At 35.0% G+C, this 26777-nt stretch overlaps 1 protein-coding gene and 1 non-coding gene across 2 annotated transcripts; one reads left to right on the top strand and one right to left on the bottom strand.

Annotated features, from left to right (window-relative positions):
* SEM1 (SEM1 26S proteasome complex subunit) lies at window positions 1-25012 on the top strand. The gene is made up of 3 exons (XM_034667998.1): window positions 1-200; window positions 18706-18799; window positions 24806-25012. The coding sequence occupies exons 1-3, from the start codon at window positions 125-127 to the stop codon at window positions 24846-24848; spliced, it is 213 nt and encodes a 70-aa protein (XP_034523889.1). The 5' UTR covers window positions 1-124; the 3' UTR covers window positions 24849-25012.
* LOC117795634 lies at window positions 11995-12100 on the bottom strand. The gene has a single exon (XR_004619708.1). It is a non-coding gene; the product is annotated as a U6 spliceosomal RNA (small nuclear RNA).
* Window positions 25013-26777: the final 1765 nt, after the last annotated feature.

Raw genomic sequence — 26777 nt, 5'->3', positions numbered from 1 at the left:
TCTACTGCGTCTCTATGGTAGAGCCGGCCTCAGAGGCGGCCGCGGCGTTGGTGCCTTCGGTGAGGAAAAGTGAGAGTTCCAACTTTCCTCTTGGCCTGAGAGGTTTTTGGCGCGGAGCGTCGCCATGTCAGAGAAGAAGCAGCCGGTAGACTTGGGTCTCTTGGAGGAGGACGACGAGTTCGAGGAGTTCCCTGCCGAAGGTAACCGGCTGGGCCCCGATTTCTGGGCCGCGTGGACGGTGACTCGGGCCTCCGGGTGGAGTCAGCGCGGGTGCTTGCGCTCGGCCTGAGGCGCTCGCGGGAAATCCGGACCCCTGCGGCTGGCTCTCGAGGCTCTGCACGCGCGACCCTCCACGCGACCGGCTTCGGGTTCGGAGTGTCTCGGTGGGCCTCACCAGTGAGGCTGAAGGCCTTCTGCTTCCTCATTGGGAGGAGCCACGGAGAGCCGGGCCTCTAGCCCTGACTCCGGGATGGTCCTTTTTTTTTCTTTTCTTTTCTTTTCTTTCTTTCTTTATTTTTTTTTTTTTTTTACTCTTCAGCCGGGTTACCCGCCACCTCGTTAATGTCTATATAAACCTTTTTTTTTTTCTCCCCTTTATTTTCTTGTAGTGTGGCAGCCTTCCTTTGTCCTTAAATCATCCAGAATTAAATTGCTGTACCTGGTTTGGCCAATATTGCATACTTTTAGGACTTTAAAAATGAAGTAGGATGGGAGGATCAGGTGTTTGTGGGTAATAACATGTTATTACCCTATCCTTGTTTCTCGTTTTTGATCACTTCAAACAAGCAAAGTTTAAGGATTTATAAGATCCTAAAACGTCTACATTTTTATTAGTTTCATGGTTACCAAGAGGAACTTTAGTTTTCTCACTGTAAGTGATAGCAAATAGCTAACATTTATTAGGTGATTACTTGTCTAAATTCTTTGCTTGTAGTAATTCATTTTCACAATTCTAGCAGCTAGGTACCAGTATTATTTTTCAGGTAAAGAAATTGAAGTTTGGAACTGTTAAGAAACTTGTCCAATGTCACATAGCTGACTAGAAATGATGGATACCTTCTAGGAATGATGTACTGCTTCTGTTTTATTTTTATTTTGTTGCCATGTAGGTTTCCAGAACTATTTGCTTTATTGTCTGTTATGTGTAGAATAAATATTTGTTTTGTAAGAAAAGGCTACTATTGGGTAGCCTTTCTGAAAGTGGTAGGAAGAGAATTGTGGTTAATGGTGTACAAATCTGTTATGTTAAGCAATTACAACTTCACTAAAATTGTCCTAAGTTGTACCCCACCGTGATCCTATTGTGCATAAAAACCACATAGCTTAAACATTTGTTCTTTTTATTTATGACGTACTCTATTATTTTGCTTAGCAGAAGAAGATATTAGTGTTCATAGGACACAAACTCAGACTAACCCAAAGCACATTTCAGTTGTGGGATTCATTATATATGGAGGGGATTGTTTTGTTTTTGTTTTGGTAGTGGATTTATCTGTCCAGGCATGTTCTCTCTCTCTCTCTTTTTTTTTTTTAATAAGATTTTTTTGTTTGTTTGTTTATTAGAGAGAGCACCAACGGGGGTGGGGGAGGGACAGAGTGAGAGGGAGAAGCAGGCTCCCTGCTGAAGAGGGAGCTGGACTGGATCCCAGGACCCCGGGATCATGACCTTAGCTGAAGGCAGACGTTTAACGCATGAGCCACCCAGGCGCCCCCAGACACGTTTCTTTCTTTTCTTTTCTTTTCAAAGATTTTATTTATTCATTTGACAGAGAGATAGCCAGCGAAAGAGGGAACACAAGCAGGGGGAGTGGGAGAGGGAGAAGCAGGTTCCCAGCGGAGGAGCCTGATGTGGGGCTCGATCCCAGAACGCCGGGATCATGCCCTGAGCCAAAGGCAGATGCTTAACGACTGCGCTACCCAGATGCCCCCAGACACGTTTCTTTTACCTCACTGTCAAGTTGGTTCATAATCTAACATTGAGCTATACAGTAGAGAACTGGCTTATTGAGGGCAGGATCAGCTTTTTACTAAAACTTCATATTTCAAATAGCGCTTATGCATTGTTCATCACATACAAGGTACAGTGCTAGGCACTTTGTTTACATTATGTAGTCTATCACCGCAACTGTGAGGAAACCGAAGCTTAGATTTAAAAGGTTTGCCATTAAGTAGTCAAGGCAGGATGTGAAAGGTCTGTGTGACTCCCCAACATAAGCTTTATTTTTAACGTTTAGCAAGGTGCCTGGCACATGGTAGAGGTTAATAAATGCTTGTTGAATGAAGAAACCTGCATTTAAATTAAGTAGTTGAGAATTGACTGCTTAGAAAGTTCTAGAGATAACTGTGTATCTAATGATACACATGATTTTTCTCAGCAACTGTGATTTCATCAGTTTTTGCAGAATATGTAGTTTGTTCTTATTCTAAGTTTATGTTGTGAGCAGCAATTCAAAGTCTTGGTAGTTATATAGTAAAAAAAAATCTCATTAGGGGCGCCTGGGTGGCACAGCGGTTAAGCGTCTGCCTTCGGCTCAGGGCGTGGTCCCGGCGTTGTGGGATCGAGCCCCACATCAGGCTCCTCTGCTATGAGCCTGCTTCTTCCTCTCCCACTCCCCCTGCTTGTGTTCCCTCTCTCACTGGCTGTCTCTATCTCTGTCGAATAAATAAATAAAATCTTAAAAAAAAAAAAAAAAAAAAAAAAAAAATCTCATTAAAGTTAAGAGGAAAAGCAGCGAATTTGGGAGGTGCTGAAGGAGAGAGAATCTTAAGCAGGCTTCATGTCTAGCATGGAGCCTGATGCGGGGCTTGTTCTCTCAGCATCTCTGAGATCATGACCTGACCCGAAATCAAGAGTCAGTCAGTTAACTGACTGAGCCATCCAGGTGCCCTGAGAAATTTTTTTTTTTTTTGAAGACAAAGCCCTCTCACAATCGACCAGTTTATTAAAATTAAGTAAGTCACCAATTGACTGGTCACCTTATAGAATATTTGTTGTTTTCAGGTTTGAATGCATAGAATCTAATTCATTTAGGAATTTTTCCATTTGGAATGAGAAATAACATTGAAATGCCATTGTTTTGTTCAGGTTTCTGTGTTTTTTTTCTGTGGTTTATAATTTAGACAGGTTTTCCTTTCATGTTAATTTGAATTGAGATTTTGCTGGGTACAAAATAAGCCCAAGAGGTGAAACCAATCAATATTTACTAATAAAACTCTTATAAAAAACAAAACTAAAAGAGAAAAAACCTGGAGAAATATCACCAAGGAATTATTGAATTATTTCTCTTTTGAAACTATACATTTTTTGTGTTTGTTTTTTATGGTCTAGTCATGGTTTAGTCTCCATTGCTGTTCAGTGTGATCCATGGACCAACAGTTTTGGTATTAACTGGCAGCTTATTAGAAATGCAGTGTCTCAACCTAGACTTACTGAATTAGTTTGGACTTTACCAAGCTTCTTTAAAGATTTGTATACACATTACAGTTGGAGAATAACTAAATGGCCTATTTTGAATTTGTTAGTATTTGAATTTTCAGTTCAGTGATTACGTCCTGAATTACTTTCCAAGTTCTCTGCCTTATTTGGAAATTCTCTTTCTTGTGATTGTCCTTAGGGTAAATGTGTCATTGACAAACACAGTAACAGATGCAACTTAAAATGGCCTATAATCATCTTTTCTATCTATAGAAGGTCTGATTTTCGCAGGCCTTGTTGCCTCTCTGCTCCAGAAAGTGGATGATACCCATTGTCTAAGGTAGCTTGCAGTTACAGGAGACTGCTACATGAAAGCCATTACTGAAGTTCTGTATCCCAGGTTTGACTAGTGGATTGTCCGTCTTTTGGGGGAGTGTTGTTGCTTCATCTCATCCCAGATAAGAACTTGTTTGGTAGGATGTCATTCAGTCATTTTAAGGAAGGGGAATTTTTATTTTAAAAAGGAAACTATGGTAATGTGTTTTTATGGAACCTCTTTATTTCTTCTGAATAGTTCTTCATTGTGAGGTATAACGGTGTGGGAGCGGGAGGAGTGATTTTCTGAAGGTCCAGAGGAATAAATGCTTCTTTTTTTAAAAACTTGTTATTTAGTGTGTGGATCTGTGTTACATTGGCAGTTCCTCACAGTTTCTCTGATGGGTGTATAATCTGGTCATTAAGAACTATTTAAAAATCAGGTTTCGGATCTTTGTGAAATGCATTCTGCAACTTTTTAACTATTTAAACTGAGAATAGGCTTTGTTAGGAAGACATTTAACATACAGGGTGTGATTGATTATAATTAATTTTGGAGGCTTTGGCATGGTTAGAACTGGAAAGCAACTTAAAATCTATAGAAGATAAAATTTGTCAAGCTCACATAGCTAGGTTGGTAGTAGAGCAGGGTCTAAAACTGAAATACTTTATAATTTAGTTGAAATGTCAAAAAATGTTTCATCAGATATTGAAAGGATATTTAAAATATTTTCATTACTCGCCATCTTCTGTCAATTAGAAGCGGGTAAGAAAAGAAAAGTGGGAAGAACAAGTGGGCCTTTAGGTTCTTTTATTCTCTTTTCTGTCTGTGCCATAATTGAGAGGGTTTTTGGTTTTTTTAGGGGAAAACTTTTTAGAATATTTAAAAGGAAACTGAGTTTGCTTCCAGAAGTAATGATATTTACAGGAGAATTCTGTTATACTAAGTATTCTGTAATTTTTCTGTGATCAGTGAAACTGCTTTATTATTTGATGAATTCAAGAGCAGTATATTACCTACCTTGACACCCTCCTTGAGAAATTGCTGCGTAAGAGACTGTTATTGATGAAATCTTTCTTTTCTGTTGAGGCAGACAATAAACAAGCTGGTGGTCCCCTCTGGAATAACTGAGGTACTCTCACCTAACAAAGTAGGACATCTTACAGTAGTTCTTATCCAGGGAAGTATTTTTGGATGTCACATTTGCCTGACAGGTGCAAATGTGAAGTAATGGCATTTAGGGGTAGAGGCCAAGGATTTTAAATGCTTGTTGTGCATAGACCAGTACTGCACAAAAAGAATTGTCCTATGAAAAATGCCATGGAGAAATATTTACATTGATTGGATACCAATTGGACTAAACCATCAATAGGATTTCTGAGAATCTTAGATATAAAGGTAGGTAGATAGAACTGATAATGTACTAGTCAGTTAACTAATGCCCAGAGGGGCTCTGCTATTTTCAGTTATTAAATGTAATATAGTAGACACATAAATAACACAGTCACACATTTAAATTAGTTACATGGTGGTGGCAAAAAATGGAGAAATTGTGTTACTAAAAATAAAAAAGATAAATATGAATGGCAGAGTGCTTGTTGAGTGTCCATTCATGTTAATCATATACAAGAAGAAAGTTTTTGAACCCTGGGATGGAAAAAGCACAATGAATCTAAGATTAGACCTAGGTTCAGAATCCATTTCTTCTCAACTTGCAGCTTGTCAATTCATGTTAGTTACTTAATTTCTTTAAAATGCTTTTGTGGTATTATATATATAATAATTGTACAAATAACTGCTTATTGTAAAAATTTAAACCTATAAAAGGGCATAAAAAAATTAAAACCTATAAAAGGGCATGTTTTTCCTTCCTTTCCCCCAGACCATTTGCCATATTCCAGGGATAGCCACTGTTAATTGTATTTTTTAGTATCCTTCCAGAATTCATGTATGTATTGTGTGTGTTTATATATATTTTAAAAATACAGAGGGCTGTATTATATGTACTATTTTTCATTCTAGAAGAGTTCTCAGTTTGTCTTTGACTTTCATGGTTTTGACACTTTTGAAGTTTACAGGCCAGTTATTTTGTAGGATGTTCCTCAACTTGAATTTGTCTCATGTTTTCACCTGATTAGATTCAGGTTCTACACCTTGGCAGGAATATCATAGTTGTGATTCTATGTTCTCATTGCATCCTATCAGGTGGAACATGATTCACACTTGTTCCATTACTGATGATGTTCACTTTGATCACTTTATTAAGGTAATGTCTGTGAGACTTTTCCAACACTAAATTACTCATTTTCCCTTTATAATTAATAAGCATTTTGTGAAACTATGGAATCATAAAATTCCATTCATTATCAAACTTTCAGTTTATTAATTTGGTTATTTATATCCATACAGACTCATGGATTCTCATTTAATGGGTTATAATATGGTGCTATTATTTATTTGATCCTCAAATTGTCCTATATTTGAACATGGGCAGCCCCTTCATACTGTCTTCTGTGACCTTTTGACATGTCACCATCATTCTCTGTGCATTTCCAAGCATTCTGACAAAAAAAGGTATTCCAGGTTAATCTTGTTCTTTATCTACTCTGATCCTGGAATCAGCTGTGTCTCCAAGGAGCATTTCTTTTAGTGGAGAATGATGTTCAGAAGGCAGGATCTTAACTCCAGTTGTGCTGGTCACTTTGGGGACCCTCTCAGTGGAAGGAATTAGGAAATGTGTGTGTGTGTGTGTGTGTGTGTGTGTATAAAACCATGAGTTCACACAGTATCTCCAATAACAGTTCAACACTACAGGGTTCATTCTAGATCCTTTTCTTTTCATATTTGTAATTCCCTTCCCCAACAGTGAGAAACCTGGCTTTCATTGTCTTAAATATATTGTCTGTTTGGTCATCCAGCTCCCTAGCCAATCTTTGTTGCCCCCTCCACCCCAGTTGCCTTCCTTATGTCATTTGGACTTTAACATTCTTTGCCAGGCCACCCCCGTCCCTCCTCACTTCAGCATGGAATGTCTTCTTCACCCTGTTCAGGTCTGACACGCTAGTCACTCTGTGTTCTGCCTCTGTAGGAATGTCCTCTTCGCTCTGCCACCTCATCTGGTACCAGGTGCCTTTTGAATTTTGACATATAGCCTCAAATTGCCTTTGAAAATGGTTTGCCAATTAAAATTTCTGTCACAGTTTACCTCTACTCTCATAAGGTTGCCTATAATCCATATTAAGCGTTTTAGTCATTGTAAACCTGATGGATGAAAAATGGAATGTCATCTTTTCATTTAGGGATTGATTTGAGTGAGATTGACCATTATGTTATTCCTTGAACTGTTTCCATCTTAATCCTCAGTTTCTTATATGTAATTTGTGGATAATAGAATTATGTATTACATGAATGTGTTAATCTGTTCGAGCTGCCATAGCAAAATACTGTAGACTGAGTGGCTTAAACAGTGGAAATTTATTTACTCACAGTTCTGGAGGCTGGGAAGTCCAAGATCGAGGTGTTGGCCGATTCATTTACTGGTGAGGACTCTCTTTCTGGCTTGCAGACTACTGCGTTCTCACTGTGTCCTCACAAGGTGGAGAGAGAAAGAGCAAGCTGTTTGCTGTCTCTTCCTATAATGGCACTAATCACATCATGAGGACTCCACCCTCATGACCTTACACCACCCTAATTACCTTCCAAAGACCCCATCTCTAGATACCATTACATTGGGGGTTAGGGCTTCAACATACATATTTTGGGGTGGGGAGGAACACAAACATACCAGTGATACATATAAAATGCATAGCATAGAGTTTGGCACAAAGTGGTATTGAATAAACATTAGTCCCCTTTCTTTTCTTTCCTCTAATCTCCTTAGGGAATTGGATTTTGGATATTTGGTATTCACTTAGAATTTGAATTGTTTCTGATGAATATTTTAATTATAATTTTAGGTGTATCCAAAATTAAGCTTGTTGAATTTGTTGGTTAATTAAAAATTGATTTATTAAAAACTTCTAAATTAATTTCAAAAGTACTTTAAAAAATAGTGTATTTGTATAAAATATAAAGATACATAAAACAATAGCATGTATTGTTTAAAGATGCATACAGATATGCAAGAGGTATAAAGAAATACAGTGGAGTTAAAAAAAAAAAAAAAAAACCCAAATCAAGATACTGGTGGTTGGGGATGCCTGGGTGGCTCAGTCGGTTAAGTGTCTGCCTTTGGCTCAGGTCATGATCCCAGGTTCTGGGATCGAGTCCCACATGGGGAGCCTGCTTCTCCCTCTGCCTGCCGCTCCGCTCCCTCTGCTTTGTGTGCTTTCACTCTCTCTCTGACAAATAAATAAAATCTTTAAAAAAAATTATTAAAAAAGAAGATACTGGTGCCTGGGAAGGGTTAGTGAGAGGTGTGCTCCAGTATATTAAACAGTAAAAATTACTTTGAAAAACTATTTGGATTAGCTGTTTCACTGAATCTATAGAATAAAACAAGCAGTAAGCAATTGCGACTTCAGTATTTAACATTATTACCAGATTGTTGTTAAACATTACTCATTCAAAGATGTTATGAATTGTTGAAAACATTGAGGGAAACATAGAAGTTTCAAAGACTATACTTACACTTCTTCTGAAGTATTAAAAATTCACCAAATATGTTTTTTTCCTGTGTTGTGTTGTACATGTAGTGTTTGGTAGAAATAGTATTGTCTTTATTCTGGAACATGTTTTTCTCTTACTTTCCTTACCCGTCAAGTTCCTGTGAGGTTATTGGTGCATAATGAATGATTTATTCATTCAATATATATTTGTTGAGTGCTTCCTATAAATCGGGCACTGAATGGTGCAGAGAGAATGATGTAGTAAGTGCTTTAGTACATAGTCTCATTTAATCCACATAGCAGCTTTATGAAGGTTTTATGTTTGAGGCGCCACAAAATTTGTTAATTTACCTACCAGGTCACAGTTAACTAGAGGCTGCACTGAGGCAAATTTGACTTCTTAGGTAGATACTTGTCTTTGAACTTAGAAATACCAGAGAGGCAGGGCACGGTGATTTTCATAGTAAGTTGAACTTTTTAGTATTTTGGATGTGCTTATCTTGGGAGGTGAAGCTCCAAGCCCCTCCCTCTCCACCCCCAATTAAATCAGAGCAACTTTACTTTTGCTTATCTTTATCCGTTGGGCTTCTGTGTGAGATTTCATTGAGTTTCCTTCCATTGGTGGGGCAGGGGTAGGGAGGGCAGGCATTTAGACTGGAAGTAAAGTGTAACAGCCTTTGAAAAGAAGGGGAAATTATTTCCAGTTCTGTACAAGGTGAAATAGCATTTGAACAGAGCTTTCAAAAAGATAGAAATGTATAACAGGGGCTTCCAAAAGAAGGGGAAAAGGGTAGATACTTGGAGGTGAAAAAATGTGTTTGTTTTATTTGACTCTGAAATAGTGGTTGTAAATGCAGGTAGTTTGGGGCCTAATATTGGAAAACTTTAAGCCAAATGTCCAGTTCGAACTTTATCCTTAGATACATGAGTAGAGATTTTTTGGTTTGATGTGTGAGCTTCCTTTGAGCAGTAGGCAGTTTAGGAAAAATGAACCCAGCAAAATTAATTTGGAAAGCTAGAAAGAGACCAAGTCAGGGAAGCTGATTAGCAAATTTTTGAAATAGCTTAGCTTAGGACTAAGGGCCTGAGAAAGGTTGTTACTAGGAAAGACGTGAAGAGGGTGACACAAGAATAATAAATGAGCTTTGGCAACTGGTTTGATAAGGACTGTTGGGAATAAGAAATTGGAGGTTGTGATTTTGCACTTGATGTCTAGTGGAAGACAGGTGGTGGGGTTCGCATCTTAGTCACGTGAAGGATCAGAATGAGGGAATTGAGACAAGTGTAGGGCACGAGGGCTTGCAAAACATGAGTGTAATGGCTTTGGGGAATTTTGTGAAGGTACAGAGAAAAACCTAAGCACTAGCAAAGAAAAAGCAAAGTCAGCGCGACTTTATTGTGGAACCATTCTCCCAGAGGTATGTATTTTTAAATTATTGATGAAAGAAATTGTGTTTGAATTTCCTTCTTTTAAAATGTAAGAAAAATTATAAATGGTTATTTAAGTTATTTTGAGCCTCTATTTCAGACGGCTGACCACAAATAACTGAAAGCTCACCAGTAGTCTGGTAGCAGTATCATTTATGACTCGCTTTTCGTTGTTTGCTCTGAAGTTCCTCACTGACATTTTTGGGCCTTATTGGAGAAAATACAGTAATAATATGGTGCTATGCTAGGTACTGATTTTTTAGCTACTGAATAGATATTAGATCTCTAGGGTATAGTTGTTTTGTATCATGATAACCTATAGAACTTACACTTTTTGTTTAAATCTATTTTATACAGTTTAAGCAGGAACACATATATTTATCTCAAAATGACTAGATTTAGTGTGGCTTCATTATCATATTCATGAGCATAATGATGATGTTTCCAACTATTGCTGTTCTCTTTCACTTACCTATGATGGTAGGTAGTTCTCTGTACACTTACCATCATCTATGATGATAAGTGTACAATTAAGAATTTTTCAAACTTTTATTGGTTTTTTAAAATATTTTTCTTCATATAATGTTCTACATGTAGGTGCACATTTTTTATTTGAAGAAACTTTGTTGAAGATTAGTTTGTTTATATTCAGGGTAGCTTTACTATTAAGAATTGAATGAGAATTTGATGCTTCTACACATTGACATAGAATAGGGCATTTGCAACCCTATTTGATATAAGTGGAATTTCTTCTTTTCTTCAAAATATTATACTTCATACTTTTAAGAAATTTTGGAATGTGTATTGGAGAGTGGGGAGAGTAATTTCAAAAATACTAAGTTGAGAGAAAATCCTTTTCCATACTTAAATGTCAAAGTGATACTTAGATAAGTGTGTGGGATCTTTGATAGTTCAGATTTGTGAAATTTAAGGCTAGTCACAGATATAATTCTCACTGGCAAATGTGAACAAAGCCAAATTTGGGGGCAAAGTCTTAAATAATTTAGAATTCCTAGAAACTTATGTATTAGGCATCTGTTACTGGTTACTTCCAATTCTGACTTCTTAAAATATGGTAATTTTTTTTTTTTTACCAGTACACATCTGGAGGGCTGCACACTGAAGTAAACACAGCTGTGGTTATTTAAATGATTAATCACAATCCTGGCAGTGCATTCAGTGTTGAAGATAAAGTGTATACTTTATAAAGTCAGCTACGTATTGAAGGAAAGCATTAGATATGCATCAGGTATCTTTTGTTTCATTTTATTATTTTGCCCTTCTCAAAAACTATTTTTGGATTTAAGGCTTTAAAAAGGAGTGATTAAATAAAATTGCATGGTTATTGGTGTAGAGTTATAATTGAAAATTAAAACACAAATCAGAGATATATTGCAAGAAATGCCAAATACCAGAGATTACAGCAATAATGGCTTTTTAATTTACACATTCACTTAGTAGAAGTATTCATATATTGTAATTTACATATATTGTAACATGTACAGCGTGGAGGATTTATAAGTGTTTGGGAATAATATTTGGATGTATTATACCTTATCACTTAAACTTTTTACATAACATGTTCAGTACATTCTTTGTTAATAAAATCTTTAGTTTCCAGCTAAAATAGATTAAGGATTCCCATTTGTCAGTGTGAATGAACACATGTTTCTTCACTGGTGCTTTTGTTAAATAATTAAAATGCTTAATAAGTTGTAATTCAAAAGGTTATATATTGTCTTAGATTCTTCACCTGTGATAATTGGAAGGATAGTAGTCATACAGAGTTCAGTGTGTCTTACTCCTAAGATAAAGCATTAAGGTTAAAGAGTAATATATTGAAATTCATATGATGATTTGTGAAGAATTTAACCAGCTTTTCTATTTTTGTATCTTTATGTATACTCAATAGTGTCGTAATTATGAAGTGCTGTATACTGCTACTAAAGAAATACAGAACTATCATTATGAATTTTTTTGTGTGTTCTGCCTAAAATTTTGCTCACAGTACTGTCCTGCCCCACCCTCATGGGCTAGTTTCCTTTTATTTATTTTATTTTTTTATTTTTACCTTCTTCCTTTTCCTTTTCTTGCCATTAAAATAGCACAAGATGGTTTTTAAAGGAGGGAGAGATAGTTTACCTGTATGCTAAATGGTCATCAGAATTCAACTTTTTATTTTTATTTATTTTTTTAGTTATTCATATTTATTTATAATATTTTTTATTAAAAATGTGGAACACTTCACGAATTTGCGTGTCATCCTTGCGCAGGGGCCATGCTATCTTCTCTGTATCGTTCCAATTTTAGTATATGTGCTGCCGAAGCAAGCACCAGAATTCAACTTTTTAAACCAAAACTTACACCACTCTTAAAATTTTTAAGACACTGTTCAGACTAGTATCTTTCATGTTAAGAATTTTGACTTTATCCTATGTAGAGTTAAGAATTGAGAGCTCCTACAAAACAAGCTATTGAATTTTGTTTCTTGTCAGAGATTCTCTGAGGGAGTTAGATACATATTAACAAGTTTGATTTTGTGGTTTGTTTTGTTTTTTGTTTTTAGTCTCTAGTTAATTCTTCAGTTAAAAGCCAGCTTGAAGATATTTGAATGACATCAAATAGTAATAGTATTGAAATCAACATTTTGAATCAAGTCATAGTAAGATTAAAATTTCCTGGGGGTGGGGGGGGGTCTATGTTTTTACCCTTCTTGAAAGGGTAGGCCTACAAGATTAGCAGAAAAATGTGAAATAAATATTCTTTTATTTTATATTTCTAACTTAGATCTTTTGACACATTATTGTTTATTAGGGAGTAACGTAGATAGAAATAACCTAGTTAACAATTTAGGAAGCTGTTTAATTAGAAGTGTTGCAGGCTGATAGAGACTTTGTGTCTTAGAACTTTAAAGCAGTTCAGTTGTGACTTGAGTTATGTCACCCCCTTTACTCAAGAACATATTATCCAGTCTTAATATATTCAGATTATTTTGAGGAATGTTACACTCCATTAGATATCTTTATGAAGACTGCTGAAAGTATCAGTAAAACAAATGCTTAATTTGGCAATTCCTATATCTAAGCTCAACACAAGTATCCTATTTAAAGTCTAGGATTTGAGGTCATGAAATATTGGCAGAAAAAGATATTTTCTTGCTAGACAGTCTTCACCTTCTTTGTTTTATAGTAGTGGTAATGGTGGTAGTTTTCAAACAAAGGGAGTATGACGTACAGTGATGTCCAAGGCTTTCTCTAAAATTCTGTAATTTTTTTTTAAAGATTTTATTTATTTATCCGACAGAGATAGAGACAGCCAGCGAGAGAGGGAACACAAGCAGGGGGAGTGGGAGAGGAAGAAGCAGGCTCAGTGGAAGAGCCCGATGTGAGGCTCGATCCCGTAACGCCGGAATCACGCCCTGAGCTGAAGGCAGACGCTTAACCTCTGTGCCACCCAGGCACCCCTAAAATTCTGTAATTTTAAACAGTACTTCATCTTAGCCATTTTATAAAAACTTGAATGTAAAACCAAACCTTGCTACATTGCAGTGTAATGATATAGTTAGTTTTATGTGAATTTTTTATACTGGAAGGCCTTAGTGTAATTAGCACGACTCAAGAATCATAAAATCCTAAGATAGAACTATAGGCTGTAGTAAGACTGGAGGGAATGTGGAGGAGTGCATATAGTCATTATTCACTTGCCATAAAAGGAATTATTAATTTAGTTGTCCCAATACAAGTTCAACATATAAGACTACAAATTTCCATGTAAATTAAATTTGAGATTATTTGAAGTGCTTTGTTCAACTTTAATTTTAAAATAAAGATCATTCAGTATTACAGAGAAATATATCTACTGTTTGAAATGAGGCTCCTTTTTATTTTAAAATTTTATCTTAGCTGCACCCAATACCACCTTTACTTAATGTTCCTCTTGTGTACTTAACATTGCAATTTCTGTCCTCTTATTTTTTTCCTTAGAATACCTTGCTTGTTGCTGAGATTTCCCTCTTAGAAGAATAAAAAGAAAGTTTATACATAACAGTAGAACGTATATAGTGAACAGTTTATTATTGATTGCAATGGCAGTATGAGAATTAACAGTGCTATTTTATCCCAATACCTAATGATTAACTTTTGACTTAACTAAGTCACTTTTCTAGTCTATAAAGGTGCAAAAATGTTTTTCTTTCCATTTATTTTAGCTTAGGGGGTGTGTGTGTGTGTATGTCTGTGTGTATAAAAATGGGTGGGGTGCCTTGGTGGCTCAGTCCGTTAAGCGTCTGCCTTCAGCTCAGGTCGTGATTCCAGGGTCCTGGGATTGAGTCATGCATTGGGCTCCTTGCTCAGCGGGGAGTCTGCTTCTCCCTCTGCCCCTCTCCCTGCTCATGCATGCACGTGTGCTGTCTCCCTCTCAAATAGATGAATAAAATCTTTTAAAAAAAATAAATAAAAATAGGTTGCAGTAGCTTTCTGATCACGCTTTCACAGACTAAGTGTACTCCCTAATGTGGTTCCCTAATTTTTTTTAACTTTCTTAACCTACTCTCATTATAAAATACAGCTAGTTTCACAAACAATACAAATTTTCAGTTTGATCAAGGTACTATAGAAAATGTAAGGTTGTTTCTAGCCCGGTCAATATTGAGATGCAATTAATACTACTATTACTTAATAGTTGTCCTTACTGTTGTTAAGGAACTCAGAGAATAGCGTAGGATTTGAATTTAGGTAATTACAGTATTCTCAGAGAATAATATTGCTAAGAGATACAAGAAAATTTATGTGGGTAAAAATACTTTTGATTATTGAGAGCTTTTATTAATGAATATACATTCACTGGGGCGCCTGGGTGGCTCAGTGGGTTAAGCGTCTGCCTTCGGCTCAGGTCATGATCTCAGGGTCCTGGGCTCGAATCAGCCTCCCTGCTCAGTGGGGAGTCTCCTTCTCCCTCTGCCACTCCCCCTGCTGTGCTCTCTCGCTCTTTCTCTCTTTCTCTCAAATAAATAAAATCTTAAAAAAAAAAGAATCGCATGTTCTACCAACTGAGCCAGCCAGTTGTTGAGCTTCCTAACAACCTGAAATAAATTGCCTAGGAGAACTTTTTCATCTTTTCAGGTACTAGGGTCTTAAATTTCCTCCGTGTTGTCTCCTTGGGGAGCGTTGGATGAAGTGATCACTATTCTCAAAGACATTCTTAAATATAATTGAGAATTTTACATGGACCGTTTCGTAATACATGATCTTGTTCGTCTTTTCTATTTTGAAATATATACTCTTGGCTTCACTGAAATCATACTGGCTTCTGTTTTTCATGAGATTGACCACTCGGAGGGCACTTGAGAAGTATAGTTCCATTTGCCCAGGGTTTTATTGAGTGTCTGTGGTGTGCTGAGCACTCAGCTGTGTGCATCAGAGTTGCAGATTTAATAAAATGTTGTTCTACCTGAAGGTTTTGAGTAGTAATGGACAGGAATGGAAGTGGCATTTTGGGCATCGGTGGAGGAATGGTATAAACTTTAACACTGGGAAGGAGGTGACAGAAAGAAGACTACAGTAATGTTTATGAAGAAAATAATCCTAAATTAGTAAGTGGCAGTAAGAATAGGCAAGGGAAGACTTATTCTGGAGATAATTGGGAGTTGAAATGGAAGGGACATAGTGAGTGATTGTGGTAGTTGAAGGATGAAAGAGTAGTCAAGATGCCTCTTAAGTTTCTGTCTTGGGGGACCAGATAAATAGACGTACTTTCTTCTGTTCTTAAATCATGATGATGATATGTATTGCATTCAAAAATATTTGTTAGGCATATAATGTAATGAATAATATACCCATATTATGAATGACTGTTGAATAGATTTAAATTTATATGTACATTATAAGAAAAACCTAAATCATACCCTTTGTTATTTTTCTTTTCAAGTTGAAATGTTCTTAGCCATGTCTCTAATAAGTAATTTCTAAGGTGAAACTTATGGCTAGGACATACTTAAGAGAGAGTATAACTTCACTGTTTTGGGAGGGAAGGGGGTTATAGCAATATACAAGGTCTGATTTAGAGTTTTGTTTCATCTTTCATAGCCATTTGTTGGGCATGATGCCAGGTACTGTTTGTGGTTTAAGAATACAAAGGTAAATAACATAGAGTTGTTACTGTTAGGGAGCTCAGACACCAGTAATGGACATAGACATATAAACTGATAATTATGATTGTATAGTATGTGAGTGCTGTAATAGAGATAGACACAAAAGAGGGAGCCTAATCTCCTAGGGTAAGGAGAAAGAGATGGGCATAGGTAAGGCTTCCAGAGTTGATTTCCAAATTTTTTTTAAAAACTGCTTTTCTTACCTCTTAATTTTGAAACTTTCAACCCTATAGAAAAGTATTAAAAAAGAGGACAGGGTAGGGGGTGAGCAAAATGGATGAGGGGTCAAAAGGTACAAACTGCCAGTTACAAAATAAGTAAGTCATGGGAATATACTGTATATAGCATGGCGATTACAGTTAATAATACTGTATTGCATATTTAAAAGTTAAGAGAGTAAATCTCAAAAGTCCTCATCACAAGAAAAAGTTTTGTAACTGTATATTGTGGTTATCATTTTGCAAAATATACAGTTATTGAATCATTATATTGTATACCTGAAACTAATGTAATATGTATATGTCAGTTCTGCTTCAGTTAAAAAAAGACAACAAATACCTAAGGTTTATCAGTTGCTAACATTTTTTCATGTTCACTTTATTTCTGTCATATACGATAAAATATGTATGATATATATCGAATATATTTGAGAACCACCTGCAAGTAAACTTAAACTGTTAACAAAATGACACAGCTCTTAAATATTTTAGCATGCATGTCTTAAAGGGGGACATGTTCCTCTAAAACAATTTTACAATCATGTTTGAGAAAATTAACATTAATTCAATAATATCATCCAGATACTCAGTCCCTATGCAGACTTTACCAACTGTTACAGAAAATGTCTCGTCACTTTTTTCCCCAAGTCAGAACTGTCCCGTTTTTTTTTCTTTTTCTTGTTTTTCATGACATTAACCTCATTGAAGATACCAGTTATAAAGAGTTTCACATTCTGGATTTGCCTGATAGTTCCCTCATGATTAGATTAAGGGTTAACATTTTTAATGAATACTACATAGGTAATGTTTATTTCTCACTGCATTATATCAAGAGATACATGTCAAGTCGTCAAAATTTATTGGTGATGTTAAGTTTAATCACTGGTTAAGATTGTGATTACCAGATCTCTCCATTTTCCCCCTCATTTAATAAATACATAATCTATTCTATAGTCCCAGCTATTTTTCACTCAATAGTTTTAGTATCCATTGTTGATCCTTGCCTGAATTGTACTGAGGGTTGCAAAATGGTGATTTTCTAATTCTGTCATTCTTTCTGCATTTATGTACCTGGGAATTGTAAAGAGCATCCCCTCCCCAACATCCCATTCCTCAGCATACTGCTATGGACTCACGGATTTTTTAATTTAATTCAGTGTGTCATTTTTTGTGATTCTTAAGTTGTTCCAAATTTGGCCAGTGGAAACACCTTTAAGCAAATTTTTGTACCTTTTGACATGTTTTCAGGCATTATAAAAAGGAATCCCAAACTTATCTGTTAACTTCCTTATTCCAGATCTGAGATTAGCCATTCCTTTAGGGAGCCATAGTTCCTTTTAATGGGGAATGGCATTTTAACTAATTAAGATATTTTGATTAAATAGATGTCAGACGAAGTAGTCGGTTCGGAAGATGGCAGAAAGACAGAGATGAGGAACAGCAGGTTTAATGAATAGAAAATTTTAAACAATTTCAAAACATGAAGCACAGTTAGGACTGAATAAAAATGAAGATCTTGTGGATTGCTCGTCACTGTTATTTTTTACAAGGAGGAAATGTGTATAAAAGAGTACTTCAAGCTGCTTGATTAACATGAGTGAATCATCCCAGTGGATTTGAATTTAAGTAATTAAAAATATTTGTTTTAAAACAAATACATTACACAAAAATCATACAATTTTTTGTAATAAAACAAAGCTATGTCAAGATTGTAACAGGTGTGCATCTTAAGTATGACAGCAGAGTATACATAAAGTCTCTTCTGGGATGGTTTGATGTCATTAAAAAAAGAGAATACATAATGACATTATCACCCAGGAGACTAGATTTTTATCAGGATCAAGAGAATAGAAGCAAGAAGAACCTGATAGAAGAATATTTCCATTATATAGGAAAGAAATGATAATGCAAATGTCTGAGGTAACAGGGAAGTAGATGTTAGTTTACATATGTTTTCTGAGTATTCTAAACAAAAGCTAAAATGTAACCCCTCTCCCCATTACCAAAAGAGAAAGAAGAAAAAAAGGAAATTGAGAAAACTAAAAACTACAGCATTCCTCTTTGTACGTATTTATATTTGTCCTCCCTTTAAAAATAAAAATTTTATATTGATGATAGGCAAATGTTAGTGATGCTTATAATTTTGTCCCTTTTTTTTTTATGTATGAGTTACCATTTTTTACGTTTAGCAGTTTTAAATTCCAGATTGGTATCTTCCTGCTCCTCCATTTCCTTTCGCATTGTTGGTGCTGTGTTTTGGAAGATTGTGAAGTAGACCTTATAAAAATTAGCCCAAGAAAAAATCAGGAAAGTAATATTCTCCTGAAATTATAATACATTTTCATGGCAAATAGAATTTTTTTTTATTAACTTCTGTTTCAGATTATCTGCAAATTCAAGAATTGAGAGAACAAGACAGCATAAATTGAGATTTAAAGAGGAAGGTTACCATTTCTTATAGATACGGCATTAGATGTTTTGAATTGTGTCCTAAGTGGCAAACTTTCTGAAGTTTTGTATTTATGGAAATAACATGTAAGAAGTATTTAGACAGCATCTGTTCCTGTTTTTAGACTGGGCTGGTTTAGATGAAGATGAAGATGCACATGTCTGGGAGGATAATTGGGATGATGACAATGTAGAGGATGACTTCTCCAATCAGTTACGGTAAGTTTTAAGTCAGATTTTATATAGCTTAGGATTAATTGTAAGGATGGAATATGTAACTTGCAAATGATAATTGACCTCTTTAAAAGATAATTAATCTTTGAAATACATTTTTGAATTATGAAAAGGAAAACCTATTACCTTCATCTGTGTTTCTAAACATGAATATTTGTGTAATTGCAGAGAACTTTTATTCTTTCTAGTTTCTTTACAAAGGTAGTTAAATAGAAGCATATTTGCAATTTTGTGTGTTTGTGTATGTGGGTTTAATTCTGTCAACGTTAATTTTCCACCAATGTTGACTAACTCAGCAGAAATTAGAACCAGAGTGCTAGGACCCAAAAGATTGGTGATTCTGAAACTGGAATGGAGATTGGGGTGATGGGAGCGTACTTTTTCATATTCATGTACAAATTTACCTAGTACGATTGATTGAAGTAAAGTTTGTATATAGTAAAAGTCATTTTAAAGCGTACAGTTCAGTGGCATTTTGTATATTTACAGTGTTGTGCAGCCATCATCTCTGTAATTCCAAAGCATTTCCATCACCCCAAAAGGAAATACCATACCTGTTAAGCAGTCACTCTGCACTCCTCTTTTCCTGGCCCCTGGCAACCACTAATTTTCTTTCTGTCTGTAGATTTGCCTGTTTTAGATAAGTCATAAAAATGGAGTCATACAATAAGTGATCTTGTGTCTCTAGGTTCTTACAGTTAGCATAATGTTCTCATGTTTCATCCATGCCCAGCATGTATCAGTACTTCATTCCTTTTAATGGCTGACTAATATTCCATTATATATGCTATACTACAGTTTGTTTATCCATTCATCAGTTGATGGGCATTTGTTTCCAGCTTTTGACTGCTGTGAACTGTGTTACTATGATCATTCAAGTACAAGTTTTTGTTTGAGTACGTATTTCCATCTTTGGGGGATATAATCCTAGGAGTGGAATTTCTGGGTCATAATTCTGTTTAACTTTTTGAGGAACTGCCAAACTGTTTTCCACAGCAGCTGCACAATTTTACGTTACTACCAATAGTGTATGAAGGTTCTAAATTGTCCACATTCTCATCAAAACTGCTTTCTTTTTTTTATTATAACCATCCTGGGTGTGGACTGATACTGTGGTTTTGATTTGCATTTCCCTAATGACTAATGAAGAGACTTTTTTCATATATTTGTTGACAATTTGTATATCTTCTTTCAAGAAATAATCTAGTCAAGTCCTTTGTCCATTTTTAAGTTGGGTTGATTGTCTTTTTGTTGTTGAGTTGTCAGAGTTTTTTATGTATTCTGAGTACTAAGCCCTTATCAGACCTATTATTTACAGATATTTTCTCCCATTCTGTTCACTTCTCTTTCCCCTTTGCACACAAGTTTTTAATTCAGATGAAGTCCAGCTTATCTACTTTTTAAGAATTTATTGCCAAATTCAAGGAAAATTAATCTGTATGTTTTCTTCTAACAGTTTTAGAATTTTAGTTATTACATTTAGGTCTAAAATCCATTTCAAATTAATTTTTGTACACGATTTGAAATGAGTCCATCTTCATTCTTTTGCAAATGGATATCCAGTTATACCAGTACCATTTGTTGTAGAGATAATCCTTTCCTCCCTAATTTTATTTTGATTCACCCATATATATCTGTTTTGGCCATAGAGTTATCTAAGTAAACTGTCATACTTTGCTCAAGTCAAGATCTAGCAGTTCTGTAGTCTTCTGATATTCTAGTCTAGTACATTTGTTCAAAAAGAAAGGTGATTTATAATTTAATGATGATGCAGTACCTTTTGTTCTACACTGCATTTTTCACGAGCTCAAAAATCCTACATTCTAAAGACATTTTAGTATTTTGCTGGAGACTAATAACAATTTTATCTATCACCTTTCTTCCCTTTTTGGAAATAGCGTAATTTACCTTTCACTGTTATTCTTGTACTTTTACAATGCTCCATGATACCTCAAAATGGCTGACTCTGTTTTTTGACTATATCTTTTCATTCTTTCAGTACCCTGAGATGTAATTATTCAGTGCCTAGAGATTTTAAACTACTTTAATGCAGTTAAGAGTTATCTCACCTGTCTTGGTTTTCAATTTTGTGTTAATGATGTTTTTCCTGTTGCAGTTTTATGAACAAGATAGCAACAATAGCTGTTGAACAATAGTTCTGCTTTTTCTCTAAATCTGTTAATATTACATCTATTCCAAGCATTGGATCTATTCTCATTCTTCTTTATTCGTGTATGGCTCTCAGAGCCTTTTTGTTCTTTCTGTAGCTCTCAATCCATTTTGGGATTAAAGTCTGTGTGTACAAATTCTTGCCATGTTTCTTTTTGGCATTAATTTTTGGTTTATATTCTTTTAAAATTGAGCAACATCAGAGAACACCCTGCTACTTTTTTTTTTTAGTAGCCCCCCCCACTAGAGCTATATTATGCTGTTGGAATATTTTCAGGCCTTAAGCTATGTTGATCCCTATTCTGAGTTCTTAATCATCTACCAGTTTTTTCTTTTTCTGTTATCTTGAGATTTTTCAAGTTGAAAGTAAATGAGTTTTCTTCCTTTGCTATTCACAAAAAAGTAAAATTTCTTCGAAATGTTTTTCTTTTTTGTCTTTCAAAGTCAGAAAATAACACTTTTCTCTCAAAAAATTAAACTAAGACATTATTAAATACTGGGTTGCCCGGGTGGCTCAATTGGTTAAGCCTCAGCCTTTGGCTCATCTCATGATCCCAGGGTCCTGGGATTGAACCCCACATTCAGGTTCACCACTCAGCAGAGACTGCTTCTCCCTTTCCCTCTGCCTCTCCCCCTGCTCGTGCGTGTGCGTGCTCACTCTCTCTCAAAATAATAAAATCTTTTTTTTTTTTAAGACATTGTTAAATACAATGATCTTATCAGGAGACTTTTAGTGGTATATATATTGATAATGGGATTTCTTGCCACTACTGCATCTTGCCTTTCTTCTGGTTTGGAAGTAGAGCGTTATTCATGTATTATTTGTGGCTTGTTGTTTTTATAGTACACCCATACAGTGTTCTTATGTTCTTTCTTGTGTTCTGCCTTTAGGTTTGTGGATTTCCATAAGAGTATAAATTTTGATACCTTTATTAGTGAATAAGATTTTTCTTTTTATTTCTCTGTTAGAGTCATGGGTTTTTTTCTACATGTGGGTTGGTATATCACCAGTGCTATAAAATAGAACTTATTGTATTGGTGGAAATGTTCTAAAAGCTGCCCTGTCCATATATGGCTCTTGAGCACATGAAATGTAGCTAGTACAGCTGATGAACTGTATTTTTCATTTTATTTAACTTTGATAAATAGCCACGTGACTCCTATATTGGACATTGCAGCCTCAGATAATATTTTTATCTTTGCTTTAAAAGAGTTGTCATAATTAACAAGGCTCCTGCAAAGATGTACTTCCTAGTCTTTGTAAAACGTGTAGAGGTCCTCAATGTGATATTATAAACCATGGTAAAGAACATGTTTTACTGTGTTCTGATATTGTATATGGGTCCTAATCCCATCTAACTTTGGAAAGACAATACATTTTCCAGAGTCACTCTGATTCCCTGGGTTCCAGCTCGGGATCTGCCTTTTATTAGCTACATGTCTTAGCAAGGATTTAGTCTTCCACTTTCCATGTTTTTCTCTTTCATTGTAATTACTTCTAACAAGTAGAAGTAGGAAAAAAAAAAAAAAGGCCACCTGTATCTCCAAGTAACTAAAAGTCATAGAGAAACAAATGTATCAGAAGCAGCAAAAACAATGACTTTTACTTCTTGGAGTTACTTGGAGACACATTCAGTAGAAATGGGTAGGATGAATTTTCCTGACCTTGCATCCCATGTTCTATTAAAAAATCTAAGAAGCCAGTATTGTTCCTGATTTACCATGTCAAATATAGCAACTGTCCTATAGCAGAGTAGGTTCTTAGATAATAAGAGAAGTTCTCAAACCTACCAGTGGCTATTTGTCTTATTCTTGTTTTGTTGAAAAAGAAAAGCTGATCTGTTCCAATTGTGCTGGATTTCTTTTTTTTTTTTTTTAATTTTTTATTACGTTATGTTAGTTGCCACACAGTACATCATTAGCTTTTGATGTAGTGTTCCATGATTCATTAGTTGCGTATAACACCCAGTGCTCCATGCAATACGTGCCCTCCTTAATACCCATCACCGGCCTATCCCAATCCCCCACCCCCCTCCCCTCTGAAATCCTCAGTTTGTTTCCCAGAGTCCATAGTCTTTCTCATCTCTTTGTTAGATTTTTTCATTCCACAGGCTGATGATACTAGTGTGTTTCTATAGTTTTGTGTTTTGTACTTAGTGGCCTTGATTTGTTTTCCTTTTGGTTTTTTTATATGTCCTAAATTCTAGCAAAACTTTTCATCTTCTCTAAAAATAGAGAAGCATATCATGATGTCTTTTGTGTTTGTTAACAATTTATAAATGTAATTAGTCACCACCTCCTGTCAGGAAGGCAGATGCAAACCTAGACAGATTTGGTGTACTTGTTAACTAAATTGTAGGCTGATTTTCGGGGATTGTTGTTGTAGTTGTAAAATAAGAGAAAGTGAATAATCTACATTGATTCTTTTAAAGGCAGCGGAAAACTATTGTTTAGGAAACAATTTAAGAAACCTTTAAAATTATTTCCATTTTAAGTAGAAAACATGAAGAACAGATAAAAATTTTTAATCTTCTGGAAAAGGGGCACACTGGGGGGGCAAAGGAAGCATTTTGGTTAAATTTAGCAAAGGAAGGAGTAGTGTCAGAAACTTGTGCTGATCTTTTGACTCCTGAATGGGTGAGAGAAGATAAAAATGTTTTATATGAATAATCTCCGGCTTTAATATTATTCATGGACCTTAGGTCAGTATTTGTATTATAAATAACTAAAAATTTTAGTAGACATTTGGGTAAATGAATAATAAATATTATACATCATTTCTACATGTGTTTTTTTGTGTTGTGTTTACATTGGATAGTGTGATAGTGTCCAAGATAAATTATACTTGAGAACAAATGTCAGTTTATCTTATTGGACGTAATGTTGTAGGGCGCATTAATCATACTTTACATTCATACAGTGTTTTATTGTATTTTGGCCCTAAAATAACCTTGTTGTGAACTTCTATAAAATGAATTGTGGCAGAGAAGTTACTGATAATACTTGTTGAAGGAGCTGAAACTGATTACAGGGCCAAACTTTTTTGTGCATCCGTTTTATACAAAGCAGATCAAAAATTGCAGTTGATATAAAGTATGACTGAAACTTCAGGTTGAATAAATTACTTAAAATTATAAAATATCTTTTTAAAGGGTGTATATTTATAAATTTTTGAGGTTTTTATACACATTAAAATTTTTAAAGTAAAATCTTTAGTATTTTGTAACTTATTTATTATATTGATTTTGTCTACATATAGTTAAGGCAGAATAACTCCCATGCACTTTTAAATTTGATTAATAATTTTTGTCTTGGTTAGAGCAATAGATATATGTCAATATGGAAAGCAGTCTGTTTATTCTTTATGTATAAATAGCAGTAATACCTATTATGATGATTATAAAATTCCTGAAAGTTTGATACCAGATGTCTTGTGTTCTTAGCCATACGGTTGATAATTCTTAAAATTTGTTTAAATATTTATTATGAACAGGACATTTGTATGATATTTCAAAGATATTTGGAAGATAGTAGTTAATCTCTCACATTTCTTCCTTAAATAGATTTATCAGAAAATTAAGGAATATAAAATATAAGTTTACTAATGGGAAAGCAGAATTTTATTAGCAGTATGTCGATTCCCATTCATTTTCCTTATACAGATTTCTTTTAAGGGTGTAAAGTAAAAGTACTTGGTAGTATTTTATATTGGTGCCTAGGCTTAGCTCATTGTTTTGTTAAGTGTATTATTTCTAAAACATTGTTTCTTTTATTTATCATAAAGAATGTCCAATGATGTTGTTCTTTTGTGTTTTATTATAGAGCTGAACTAGAGAAACATGGTTATAAGATGGAGACCTCATAGCATCCAGAAGAAGTGCTGAAGCAACCTAAACTTGAACTGTTTACTAAATTCTAGGACAGAGAACCCAGGATGGGACACTTAAAAAATGTTTATTTCATTACCTGCTTGGATTTATTTTTGTTTTTTTAGCACACACAAAAAATAAATGTTTTGGCCTAATCTTGGTTTGTTTCACAAGTCTTGATCTTTTGCTTCCCATCATTAATTTTCTCAGACTATTTATGATTTCCTAGGACTTTATTATATAAGAACAGTAAATTCATCTGATCCCCAATTCAGTATTTTTTTTTAACCACATCAATTTAATGTTGATCTTACTTATAAGGTTACTTCTTTTAAGTTACATTTAACCTTAAGCTCATCTGTATTTTGAAAGCTTAGGAAACATTTGCTGACATGTCTAAGGTGACCTGTGTTTTAAAAATAATAATCATTTTCAATTGCTGTAATTAGCTCCTGAGCCATTAATAATAGTATTAATAGTTAATACAGTATTATTAGTACTTAAAATCAAGTGGTTTGATCACAGTCTAAGAACAGTGTCCTCTGTCAAAATTGGTGAAGTAGTATCAAGATATTTTGTTAACACAGGCCGTATTCTCAGGTACTACATAATAGATTCATTTACTATAATTAAGATTCTGCAGAGTGATTATCATTGCCATATCTGCTTTTGTGAGTGGGAGATATAATTTAGTTGGTAAAGGATTCTTCCTCATAAGACTTAGAATGAAGCTAATGTACAGGTTTTATTAGGAATATTTTCAAACTTGAATGTGTTACTTATTTAGAAGGAGAATTAACAGAACTATTGAATAATTTAAAGTGTAAAATATATGTAACATGATGTATTAACACCAAAATAAAATTGGGTGCCTGAAATATAATTTAAGTTATACCTCAGAATGATTTTGAACGTAAGTTTTTCTCCTAAGACAAGCATAAATCTGTCTTGCCTACCTGGAAAACTGCTAGATGATCAGATAGACTAAGGAATGAGAAAGAACTTTGGAAAGTGTAAAAGCATCTTATATTTTTGTAATCCTGTAGTGCAGCACAGGCAGCCATGCTACTGTTGTGACATGTGAAGAAATATTTTGATGTATATGTTCTTGGTACTATGGTCAATGGTTATCTTTAGGCGCCATTATCAGTGGTCACTTTGACAGTGCCAGATCATTACCCAGAAGGATGGCCACCTCATATGACTTTAAATTGGTTCAAGGTACAATTTTGAAACCTTATAGGAATTGGGCAGAAGCTTTGATGGTTTTTCATTAGTTATCTAGTGTTTTGTTCTTAATGAAATTTCAAAATTTAGTTTGGGTGTTCTGTTCTGTTAAGGATTGAGTACCAGGAAATTGGTATTTGGTATCAGGATGATGAAGCCATCAGTGGTAGAAAGTGAGACGAGTCAAGCAGCTGAAGAAAATTATTTTTGTGGGACTTTACAGTTAATAGATTTCTTAACCTTTTTGATCTTCACAACAGCCCTGCCAAAATAGGCAGGAAGGGCCTATTATAAACATTTCATAAAACAGAATACCGCCTCATACAAAGTAAGGAAGTGAAAGGGGCTATGGTTGAATAACTAATAGGTGTCAGATAAAGACTAGAATCCAGGGTTGTTTTTTTTTCCTTTGTCATTTTCCATAATCACTTAATTCCATTTGAAATAGTTTCGAATTCAAATTGTAGATGTAATAATGGTCAGTGTTAATAATGCCTTTTTATGGCATCTATCCTGTACTTTTTAAAGATAGCCATATCCTTTCTGTCCCACAGTTACCAAGGTGAGAGAGGGAACAACTTCCATTCTTTTGGCAGAGGGCTAACAATTTATGCTACTTTCCATCTACTCATACAGTTGATGCTGGGGAGTTTGAGTTTTCTAGCTGCCTTAGTGGCTTTGGTTGTATTTCATCTCTA

The sequence above is a fragment of the Ailuropoda melanoleuca genome, chromosome 1, assembly GCF_002007445.2.
Source record: "Ailuropoda melanoleuca isolate Jingjing chromosome 1, ASM200744v2, whole genome shotgun sequence".
In the NCBI taxonomy this organism is placed as follows: domain Eukaryota; kingdom Metazoa; phylum Chordata; class Mammalia; order Carnivora; family Ursidae; genus Ailuropoda; species Ailuropoda melanoleuca.
Note: the sequence above shows the minus strand (reverse complement) of the source record. Positions and strands in the feature narration are given on the sequence as shown.

What these genes read in the sequence shown, in the direction of transcription:
- SEM1 (XM_034667998.1), top strand. Translation starts at nt 125, where the DNA reads ATGTCAGAGAAGAAGCAGCCGGTAGACTTGGGTCTCTTGGAGGAGGAC. An exon ending in CGAGGAGTTCCCTGCCGAAG is followed by an intron (nt 201 to 18,705) that starts GTAACCGGCTGG and finishes TCCTGTTTTTAG; the next exon opens with ACTGGGCTGGTTTAGATGAA. An exon ending in GACTTCTCCAATCAGTTACG is followed by an intron (nt 18,800 to 24,805) that starts GTAAGTTTTAAG and finishes GTTTTATTATAG; the next exon opens with AGCTGAACTAGAGAAACATG.